Source organism: Cyphomyrmex costatus, unplaced genomic scaffold (assembly GCF_001594065.2).
Source record: "Cyphomyrmex costatus isolate MS0001 unplaced genomic scaffold, Ccosl1.0 scaffold615, whole genome shotgun sequence".
In the NCBI taxonomy this organism is placed as follows: domain Eukaryota; kingdom Metazoa; phylum Arthropoda; class Insecta; order Hymenoptera; family Formicidae; genus Cyphomyrmex; species Cyphomyrmex costatus.
This window is the reverse complement of record NW_017280173.1, coordinates 26,351-38,526: the sequence shown is the minus strand read 5'-3', so window position 1 is coordinate 38,526 and position 12,176 is coordinate 26,351. Positions and strand designations below refer to the sequence as shown.

Here is a 12,176-nt window from a genome sequence, read left to right as displayed (position 1 = left end):
GTAGATTGGTCATTGACAATAAATTTATTTTTTACCAAATATTTTAACCGTTGATTAATAGTATATACTCATAACCAAAAATGAAATTTAGGGGATAATCATTATCTAGTAAAATATTAATAATGAAGTTAAAATTCTTATAATGAAAACAAAAATCCGACAAAAAAAGGCACTATCGACTAAAGAAAAAACTGTGCCTCTCTTCTGAGACAGTGGGTGGTTAGATAGGAAGTTCAAAAATCTACCCGAAAAAGTAGGCTTATGGAACCAGTCAAAAATTAGTGCATTATCCCTCTTAATCAAAGAGACGTCTAGAAACTCCAGTCACCTCCAATTTCAACAGTAAATTGGAGACGAGGATGAAATTCATTAAATTTGCACAATAATAAGTTAATATCCGACACATCAACAGCCAAACAAACATCATCCATGTATCTATAATAAAAAGGAAGTTCTCTGTTAAACGACAACAACGCTAGTGACTCGAGCCTCCTCATAACCAAAATAACTAACGGATTTATTATGGATTTCGGCAATCTTGACAGCCTTTTATTTGATAATTGTGTGCTGATGTATCCATTTATCAAGGTTTGGAAACTTATATATTGTAGTTCTTGTCAATCATTTATATATAATTAATCCTATTGTTCATATAAAGTTAATGTCTTAATTCTTTTATAGATTTATTATCGATCTACCAATCGCTTATAATAAATTCCTTACCTTGTGGTGCAAGTGGAAGGTGAGAGAGGATGTTAAAAAGTTGTAACAACGAAAGATAGTGAAATACGACGGAAGAGAGTGGCGGTGGGGGTGGGTGGTAGGGGGAGGGGGAGTGTCGAGTGGAGGAGGTCCGGTGGGTCGAAGATGGTGGAGGTGCGAGTGAAAGGTGAGAGAGGATGTCAAAAAGTTGTAATAATCAAAAAAGTGAAAATACGGTGAAAGAGAGGAGCGGCGGGGTGGGTGGCGGTGTCAGGGTAAGGGGCGGAGGGAGGAGGTCCGGTGGGTCGAAAATGGTGGTGTTGCGAGTGAAAGGTGAGAGAGAATGTTAATAAGTTGTAATAACGAAAAAGAGTGAATTACGACGAAAGAGAGGGATGGCGGGGGGAGTGTGGTGGGGAAGGTAGAGGGGCGAGTGGAAAAGGTCCGGTAGATGGAAGATGGTAGAGGTGTGAGTGGAAGGTGAGAGAGGATGTTGAAAGTTTGTAATAACGAGAAAGTGTGAATTACGGCGAAAAGAGGGATGGCGGGAGTGGGTGGTGGGAGGAGGGGAAGGGGCGAGTGGAGGAGGTTAGGTGGGCCAAAGATGGTGGAGGTGCGAGTGAAAGATGAGAGAGGATGTTGAAAAGTTTAAAAATGCGGATAGAGAAGGAGAAGAAGGAGTAGGAGAAGGAGAAGGAGACGTTTCTTAATTTTTCATTAAAATCACTTTTTGACCGCTCATATCTCCAGAATGGCTTGACCGATTTAAAATTTTTTTGGCTCAAATTACTCGTGGTGATGCCGCCTTTCAGGACATATAACGTTTGATTCAAAATTTTTTATATTTTAGTAGTTATGCACCTCCCAAAAATGGACTTTGATGGCTCGGGATAAGAGACTTGTAGCGTCTCACAGTTTTTGAACATGGCCGGAGACGCTACCGCGTCTCCTGATAAAAATAACAAAGAAAAACAAATTTAAGACGAGGATAGGGAATGTATCATATTGGTGTACATTTCGGGCAATGACTAAGAGTCATTTTGTCTGTTTATACCGTGTGTCTGTATTTTAATGTGTACCATTTCAGATATTAATCTTTTTTTATACGAAGGTTCGATATCTAAAATTTCAACGTTATCCCATTTAAAATTATGATTTAACTTTAATCTATGTTCTGTTATTACAGAAGGGGATTTTGATGCTTTATTAATATCTGAAACATGTTCTTTTAGTCTAGTTTTTAATTGTCTTTTAGTTTGTCCAACATAACTAGCATCACAATTGTCACAGAATATCTTATATACCACATTTTGCGTTTATATTCTAAATTATCTTTGCCTCTTTTGATGTAACTTTTTAGTGTGTTCGGAATAGTATATGCTAATTTGCATTGAAACATGTTGGCGATAGGTTTGAATTTTTCAGATACATTGTTAACATAAAGAACTGTAAAAAATTTTTTTGAAGTATTGTTTTTATTAGAAATATTATTAATATGGAATTATATTCTATTGTGAATCGAAGAAAAAATGAAATATAGAGGATATCCATTTTGTAAAAATATATTAATAGCTTCTATTAAATTGTTTTGCTGAAACGCTGGATGACATAATTTTAATATTTTATCGACAACACTGTATGTTACATCTCTTTTATGACACATGGGGTGATGTGAATGGAAGTTAAGAAATCTACCGGAAAAAGTGGCTTTACGATAGCGGTCAAAAATCAAACCACCTTCTTTCACATTGATCATAGTATCTAAAAAACTTATTTTTCCTTCATTGCCCATTTCTACAGTGAATTTTAATCTGTTATGTAAAGAATTATAAATATCTAAAGTATCATTGATGCTCTCAGATGGAACTACCAAAATAATATCTACGTAACGGTAATAAAATAACGGATGGGAAGGTAATAATCCAATTGCAATTTCCTCAAAATCTTGCATAACAATATTAGCTACAACAGGTGATAGTGGAGATCCCATAGGTGTACCAAATATTTGTTTATAATATTTATCGTTAAACATGAAGAAAGTAGAATTAAGTATTAATTTGAATGCAATAATAAATTCTTCGAGTAGAATTTTTGTGTTTTTTGATATTTGATCCCATCTTCTGACAACACTATCAGTTGCCAAATCTAAAGGTATATTAGTGAAAAGGGAAACAACAAGTGAAACCAGTGAAGAATTAGATTTAAGTTTAACATTTTTTATTTTATTAATCAAATCAATATTATTTTTAATAAAACTTGGTGCTTGTCCTATGGAACCATTAATAATATTGTGTAAATACAATGATAAATAATATAACGGACTATTTATCGAAGAAACAATAATCCTCATAGGATAGTTAACCTTGTGGATCTTAGTCAATCCATATGCTCTTGGAATATTCCCATCAGTGATGAGTAACTTTTTGTAGGTAATTCCATCAATAAAACTCTTATTTTTCCATCTGACTAGAATATTTTTTAAGTCAGCGGTAAGTTTTTTTGTAGGATCTTTTTTTATCATTTCATATGTATTGACGTCCGAGAGCATCAACTCAACCTTATTAATGTAATCATCTTTATTAAGAACAACAGTAACGTTGCCTTTGTCTGCCTTGGAAAAAAATATTTCAGGATAATCTTTAGAAAACCTTTTTGTAGATTTTATCCAATTAACATTTTTTATCAGGATCAAAGATAAAATCACATACAAATACCAACGTTCAAATTTTATACACGGAATCTATGATTTTTTAACAATATGAACATTGTATAATGATAATTTAATTTTAAGGAATATTATTGTATCATTGAAAATGACCCAATCGGTGTCGTAACGTCTGAAATTGTATTAATATATGAATTAAAATAATTTGTTAAATTAATTTGGCTCTACGCCCTAGTTATATTTTTATATTGTTTTATACATATTGAGCCTTTTTATAAATTTTTATTTTTAAATATAAATAAAATTATAAATTAAAAACTAGTAATATATAATCCAAACAAATTATGAAGATTCGGTCTTTAAATAAATTTTTTAATTTATAAATTTGATTAATATTTATTAAAATGTAAGCATTATAAAAATGATTCATAAAAATAAAATCGTTAAAGAGCATAGCGGAATAAGCGTGTAAAATCTGCCCCCGCACCAATCGAGCTCAAATTGGCATCATTAGTTGGTACTTCTGAGATGTAAAACTTCCTCAAATATTAGCCTTGAAATTGCATTTTTTTTAATTATGGAGGGGAAAACCGAAATAAAAAGTGTTTTTTTTTTTCGAAAACATCTGTACTAATTTTAATGAAAAAAATATATGTTGTAAATATCGTTCAGATAAGTTGAAGAAATTTTTACGATGTAAACAAAACCATAAAAAAAATTTTTTAATCTTTTAGGAATTTTTTTTGTTCATATTTTTGAGTGACCACTTTTATACTTCATGAAAATAATCTGTAGACTCTCTACTTTAACATATATTTTTTTTAAATCGATCGGAGTGGTGGAACATGGTTAAAAAAAATCAATCATTCGCTCAACACCATGCTGACTGGGCGGTCGCGCGCGGTCCCGGCGCACCGCGGCGCGTGGCGGTTGTCATGGAACTATATACTAACCTTGTTGCAATGTTGCAATGTTTAATTGTCTTGTAATTGGTAGAGATAAAGATTTTATTATTGCCTACACATTTATTTAATGAACAGTAACAAATACTAAAGACTTTTTAAGGCTCCTGAATACTCAGCCAAGAACTCCGTGTTGATGGGTAGCGACACCGAATTAGTCGGTAGCTAGCAAAACTAGTAGTACGCTACTGGTTATACACACAAATGCAAGCTCATGTCCGTGTGCTCATTTTCGGGTAGAAGGGGAGCGCACAGACATGGGTTCATGCTTGTGTGTGTGTATAGCGCCTCGCCATGGTAAAAGTCTGAACTAATAGGCGTGAAAAAGTGATGTTTTGACGACAAATTTTTTCTTGCGTGCCATTTCGTCAATATTTGCTTATTTGTGAAAATGTGACTTCCCTCGTATTCGTGAAAGTCCTAAAAATTGGCGGAAACTGCAGTTATCGTAAAATTTTATACGTAAAAGCGTATATTTCACTCGTTTCAGCTGTCAAAATGTGTGATTCTGCCGAGTATAGGCTCACTTTATGTGCCTTTTACGACCATTTACTGACTATCAGAGGAGGAAAGGATAGTTTCCGCCAATTTTCACAAGTGTTTTTGAGCGATCTCGCCTTTTAAATTTATCCAAATTGTCTTTACTAAAAAATGGGACGCAAGAAAAATTAATGTGTTTTTCTCGCCTATGACGTCACAATTCCAACATGGCCGTCGCCGGTATTCAGGAGCCTTACAATTGATAAACAATAATAAACAAGAAGAAGGAAGCACGAAGCAAAGCCAGTAACGGTCAAAGCTGGATCACAATGCTTATTATAATTATGTGTGAATTTGATATACCACGTATGTAGTTCCCCTATCGCGTGCCGAAATTTTTTCCAGACTTACAACGCAACTCTAAACTACCACGATAATATCACTTTAGTTAAATTGACAATCAATTTAACAATTTTTGATGCTTATAACATCTTATTGGATCTTAATAATATGTTGAAAGACATATGTATATTAAAATTTAACGATGTAATATTTAAAGTAATGATAAATTAAACTCTGAAAAATAAGATTGCGAAGAATATCACAAGTTGGCGTTTCGTCCCGGTTTCCACTACTGGACTCATCAGTAAGGCATTGTAATGGAAACCTACCTTAGACGCCTGTGTACAGAAGTGAAAGTCATACTATTATTAATTATACAGTTCGCGAGAAAGAGAGTAACACCAGCTGCACCAATGTGCACTTTTATGATATTATGATATGCGTTCGAGTATACTGTTCAATATATTAGAATAATAAAAGCATATAATATTAATAAAAGAAAGCTTACAAATTTTTTTTTAAAAGAGAAGAGCTACAATTTTTTAAAATAAGTTATAGGTTAGATTACGCTACGTACGTCTCGCTAAGTTTACTATCAATAATAATATATATTAAATAATAAAAAATATACTTTCATATCTATATCATTATTATTAATATATTAATTTACATAATTACCAAGAACTAAAAGTATATTAATATTTTTTTCATTAATCGAGAGGAGATATATACTTACATTAGAGGTTTTACTGAACTAAACCACAGAGGCACAGAAAAACCTCATATATTCACATACACACATGGTAACACATAGTTAGACACATTTCTCTTATAAGTCATAGGCGAAGGATTCAATTTTAGAATTGAATTTTATCAAACTGCATTCCAATCGGATCCTAAGTCTGCCGCCAATGCACTATTTAGTACATAACTTTAGGGTACAACGAATATAGGGAATATATAAGAAGGTTAGCGGTCTAGTATAGTATAGATGTCTGTGGGAAACACCGATACTATTTGGTTTGTATCTCAGGAAACATCTATATGTTGTACGAGAAATATGTCGGGATGGAACGTTTAATTTAAGGATGTTTTTCACATCCTTAACATATTCTACATTTAATTTACCATTTTTATCTACCATCTCTGCCAAATTCGACACTGCTTGAGGGTGCCGTCACATACAGCCCGCAATCCGTAATCCGCACCGAATGTCCGCAAAAGTTAGTAGGGATTGCGTCCGTAACGTTACGTGTATTTTATCTCCTTATGTCTCATGGAGCCGTAATTCCGTAAAAGTTACCAGTTTTTACTAGTAATGCTTTACATTATTTTTTTATTTAACAAGTTATATTGATTATTTTTAATTTATTTCATAAGAAAACTGCAGAATATATCTTGAGTATAATAAAAACTTTACTTAAACCGTCAAATTTAGTCAAATAGATAAAATTAGAAAAAGCATTACTATTAAAAACTGGTAATTTTTACGGAATTACAGCTCCATGGGACATAAGGAGATAAAATATACGTAACGTTACGGACGCAATCCCTACTACTTTTGCGGACATTCGGTGCGGATTACGGATTGCGGGCTGTATGTGACGGCACCCTGAGAGAGTTGATACGAACCGGTAAAAAAAATCTTTATATCTTTTTTTGTCATTTCCGGAAAATCCAAAAGATCATTACATGTGATATTTTTGAAAAGTAATTTTCGGCGAAACCATCCTTTTTCTTTGGCCTCTTTTAAAAAACGAAAACAATTATCAACAAAAGAGTCCAATCAATCTCGATTTGTTACTTTCGCTGTGGGCCTATTCTGTAACTTGTAACGACAATTCGGTATCGTTATACTGTCGTTGCGCAGGTTTTATACCATGTAAAATATCTGCGCAACGACATCCCTAGTAAAATTGTCGTTAAAGAGTTACAGAATAGGCCTACTGGGTAGTTGAATCTGTTCATGGAGTGCTTAAACAAAAGTATCGTCTTCTGGACCATAAAATTGACAAAAAGTTGATACCAAAAGTTGGAATTTATTTTAGGATTGCATCATTTCTGAACAACACTTTTGGGAAAAGACTACAATCTGATATAGAAATTGCGGATGAAATTGTGCACGACATATTTTTCGTACAACATATAGATGTTTTCTAAGTACAAACCAAATAGTATCGGTGTTTCCGGTGTGACTCATTATGCATGTGAGTGTGCTAATGGCAGACGAACAATTGATTGTTGCTCCCATATTGCCTCAATAATATATTATTTATCTTACGCAATAAGATATTTATCGAAAATTTTTAAACCGGCAGAAATACTCAGCGATATATTTAAGAAAGATAATTCCATTCCTGTCATTGAAAGTGATAGTGACGATGATTAAGAATTAATTAATTCTCTTCTTTTGATGTGAGAGGCGAGGAGACTCACGTTAAAAAAGCATCCCGAAAATATGGATTTTAAAAACGTACTGCAACCTCCTCGTTGTAAACTCCGGGAACTATAAGTTTTATAGGCTAACTGCAGACGGAAATATAATATGTAATATTATATATTATTATATATTATAATGTTCATTGAATCTTTATCTCTATCAATTTACATGACAATTAAACATTGCAACACTGCAACAAGGTTAGTATATAGTTCCATGGCAACAATCGCCATGCGCCGTGGTGCGCCGGAACCGCGACCAGCCAGTCGGTGCGGCATGTTGTTGAGCGAATGATTGATTTTTTTTACCATGTTCCATCACTCCGATCGATTAAAAAAAATGCAATTTCAAGGCTAAATTTGGGGAAGTTTTACATCTCAGAAGTACCAACTAATGATACCAATTTGAGCTCGATTGGTGCGGGGGCAGATTTTACATGCTTATTCCGCTATGCCCATTGTTTATATTTATTTAATAATAAAGGTCAAATGTTTATGAAAATTCAAACGGATGAAATGCGACGCTATTAGTGTGACGTCATGATGTTGCTTTTTGTATTCGCGCCTCTGGTTGCATGACAGTTTCGCAAAGAGTTTCGTCGAATTATCGAAAAAATATCGTGTCAAATATGGCAAATATTCTAAAATCAGGTTTTATTAAAACTGATTCAACAAATTTGTCTAAGGTTGACATATTTATGGTGACTAAATTTATAAAACACAAAGTGACAAGTTCAACGCTACTGAGGTTAGAAATGCAAAAGCCGCAATTTAAGTTTATTTATGTTGCGCCATTGGTTGCGCCCAATTAGAAATATAAATAATAATTATGAAAGATAAATTATGATTGACTCGTATGATTTATTAAAATCAACAGAAAGTGTAAAGCCATTCGAAACGCCAACTCGTGATATTCTTCACAATCTCAGCTTCTCTGAGTTTAAATTATTAATTTAATATTAAATTTTAATATATGTCTTTCAACATATTATTAAGATCTAATATGATGCTATAGGCATCAAAAATTGGTTAAATTGATTCTCAATTTAACTAAGTGATATTACTGTGGTAGTGAATATGCGTCAAGGCTGAAAATCTATCAGCGTCGCGGGGGGGGACTACATACACAGTATATAAAATTCACATTATAAAATAAACATTAACATCCAGTTTTCAAGACTCGAATGGCTTTACACTTTCTGTTGATTTTAATAAATCATACGAGTCAATCATAATTTATCTTTCATATTTATATCGCGCGGCCTGAAAAATGCGCTTTAATAATATTAAGAACAATGTGAAGAATATCACTTCGTCGACTAGCCAACAGAGGTCTATAGTTACTCATGCCATTTCTCGCAAGTGCTTGATTACATGTGTAATTGTTTATATAGAACTTCTTTCTAACATCTTTCCAGGCGTCTAAGGTAGGCTCCCACTACATTACCTTACTGATGAGTCCAGTAGTGGAAGCCGGGACGAAACGCCAACTCGTGATATTCTTCACAATCTCAGCTTCTCTGAGTTTAAATTATTAATTTAATATTAAATTTTAATATATGTCTTTCAACATATTATTAAGATCTAATATGATGCTATAGGCATCAAAAATTGGTTAAATTGATTCTCAATTTAACTAAGTGATATTACTGTGGTAGTGAATATGCGTCAAGGCTGAAAATCTATCAGCGTCGCGGGGGGGGACTACATACACAGTATATAAAATTCACATAATTAAATAAACATTAACATCCAGTTTTAAAGACTCGAATGGCTTTACACTTTCTGTTGATAAATAATAATATTATTTCAGTATTGAATACTTAAGCGGGGAGCACAGACTTTTGCTTAACGCATAAACCATATACATAAAGAATTTGATTGGTCCAATGACTCATGCATAAGAAAATGGGCCAATGAAATTCCTTATGCACATGTTTTATGCGTTATGCAAAAGTGTGTGTTGGGGCTCTTACAACAAAATGATTCTCGCAAAAAAAATTTGATTTGGTTTATTCGGACGTCGTGTAATCGAAACTATCACCTTCTTGTTGCTTCTTCACGTGGGACTGTTAAAAACACTTTACTGAGTGCATTTTTTGCACAAAGGTACAAAATAGCATCGATAACTTTTTAATCCAGTCAACTTGCTCATGTTTATATCTTGTTATGATATATACGGTCCAGATTAAATATCAACCGAACGTACAATACAGCTGAGTGTAATAAGCGGGGAGCACAGACTTTTGCATAACGCATAAACCATATACATAAAGAATTTGATTGGTCCATTGACTCATGCATAAGAAAATGGACCAATGAAATTTCTTATGCACATGCTTTATGCGTTATGCAAAAGTCTGTGCTCCCCGCTTAATACAACTTCGCCATAAGAGACTAAGCCGTAAAGTCGTAAAAAATTGACCAATCATAGTTAAATGCAAGAAAAATAATCTACTGTGATTGGTCAGTTTCTTACGGCTAAGGGCCTCTTAAAGCGAGGTTGTGGACCCAGCCTAAGTATTACTAGAGATCCTCAAGTAAGAGATGCGCGAACTTCGAGCATTCTCAAGAACATGGCGATCTTCGTGTCATATGTGTGTCATACTTGTATGTGCTTGTATGTCAAACTTGTGTGTCATATGGTGTTATACTTGTAAGTATGGAATATAATACGATTGCGCCATTGGTTGCGCCATATTCTTGCGACGTCGCCCAACCAATCCAGTAACGATTTCAGATCGCGCATCTATTACTTACTTGAGGATCTCTAATGGCGAATTTGACAGACTGCACTAGTGCGCACCAGTGCGAACTTTTTTGGTGCCACGTATTCTGAATATGCGCATCGTATCAGTGCGCTTAGATTATCGTATTCGGCAAATGAAAACTAACCTAGTATAGTGCTGAATTTGTATTCGGACCAACCGAAAGAACCGAACGAGTGCAAGAAATATTGCACTGACATTGGTGTTCGGACAAATAAAACTAGTTAGGCAGCAAAAAATTACAAAATGGATAAAGAAAGAATATTATTTATTATAGATAAATTATTAGAAACAAGTAGTAGTAGTAGTGATGATGAAAATATGTTGTTTAATAAAAGAAGAAAGGCCGAAAATTAATTAAAAATAAGAATATTAAATTATTATTATTATTATTATTTTATTATTAATAATTATTATTATTAATTAAAAATTAAATTATTAATTAAATTATTAATTAGTGTAGTTTTGCACTCGCACCGTGTCAGGGTAGCACCCTATCAGGGCAGCACCGTGTCAGGACAGTACCGTGTCAGGGAAGCACCGTGTCAGGGCAGCGCTAGAACCGTGTCAGTGCATATGTATCGAATGTGCCATAAGTATTACGCACTTTCGGCAGCATTCAGCAGTAACATCGTCAATTTCGAGTTCGGGCAATTCCATCGCATTTAAATAATCAGTCGTCCGACTGCATTTTAAAATTGCTATAACTTTATAAATATGGAGTATTATGCAAAAACAAAAAAAAATTATTAATAAATTTGTATATGCTCTATTGATTGAGAATGTTACTAAAATCGATTTAAAGACCGAATTGAAATAATGGATTACTTTATATAAATAAATATGAAGGATTACATTATATAAATAAATATTCTTACAGGATTCATGTACATATTCTTTCCACAACACCGATCCTACAATGACTCTCGTGATTGTATTTGAAAATGGAAAACAAAAGGATAAAGAAACTCATATCACATCGTTTATAATGGACCTCTCTATGCAAATTAGATGCAATAAGGTTTATGAATGCCTTAAATTATCAAAATAAATTATATTTATGAGATGAATAAATAAATTATATATATCAAATTTTGCCAAAGATCTAACTATGCTATAGTAAAAATTTATTAATATATAAATTTATGGTAATTATTTAGATTAGAGGACACCTCACCGATGACCTTGACCTTGACATATGTTGTCAAGGTCATGAATCTGAGTAACTTTGCCTTAACAACTAGGCGGCGGTCTCTTATAGTTTCTGAGATATTTAGACCTAAAAGTCTAATTCCGTATAATGCAATTGTAAGATTGCTAATGTCGCCGGTCATAATTTCTTCAATTTCAATTTGTTTAGTAGCGCTCTCTCTCTTTCCCTCGCGAAATGCGTACATACGCATTCCTTCTCGGTTTTCATTCGCCGAATCGCTTCCGCGTCCCTTTGCCAATATCCGATTGGTTATCCCCACCGACTCGCGCCGATAACCGTCACGCGTAGACAACCGACATTAAGGTTTGTTTTCTGTTCCTGCACTGGGATTGCACTAGAACTGTACTGAACTGAACTAGTGCAAGCTAGAACTGACGGGTGTAATAGTGCAGGCAAGGAATAGAAAACGTACTAGTGTAAGAAAAATGGCGTTTTAGTTCTGGCTTTGCTTTATCCTGAAAAGAAACATATACGAAAAATAGTGTAGTATTTTCCTAGATTTTCGTATACGTTTCTTTTCAAGAATAGACCTCCTGATGCAATCTTCTTTCTTTCTTTCTTGTGGGAATAAAATAATATAATAATAATAAATAATAATAATAATA

General features: G+C 33.6%; 1 protein-coding gene across 2 annotated transcripts in view; it reads left to right on the top strand.

Annotated features, from left to right (window-relative positions):
• LOC108779785 (UPF0536 protein C12orf66 homolog) overlaps positions 1–11,409 on the top strand; it is a 31,968-nt gene extending 20,559 nt beyond the window's left edge. For both annotated transcript variants that reach the window (XM_018547291.1, XM_018547292.1), the window contains exon 9: positions 11,239–11,409. In XM_018547291.1, the coding sequence (XP_018402793.1) occupies positions 11,239–11,409 (171 nt within the window). The remainder of the gene's footprint in view (positions 1–11,238) is intronic.
• Positions 11,410–12,176: the final 767 nt, after the last annotated feature.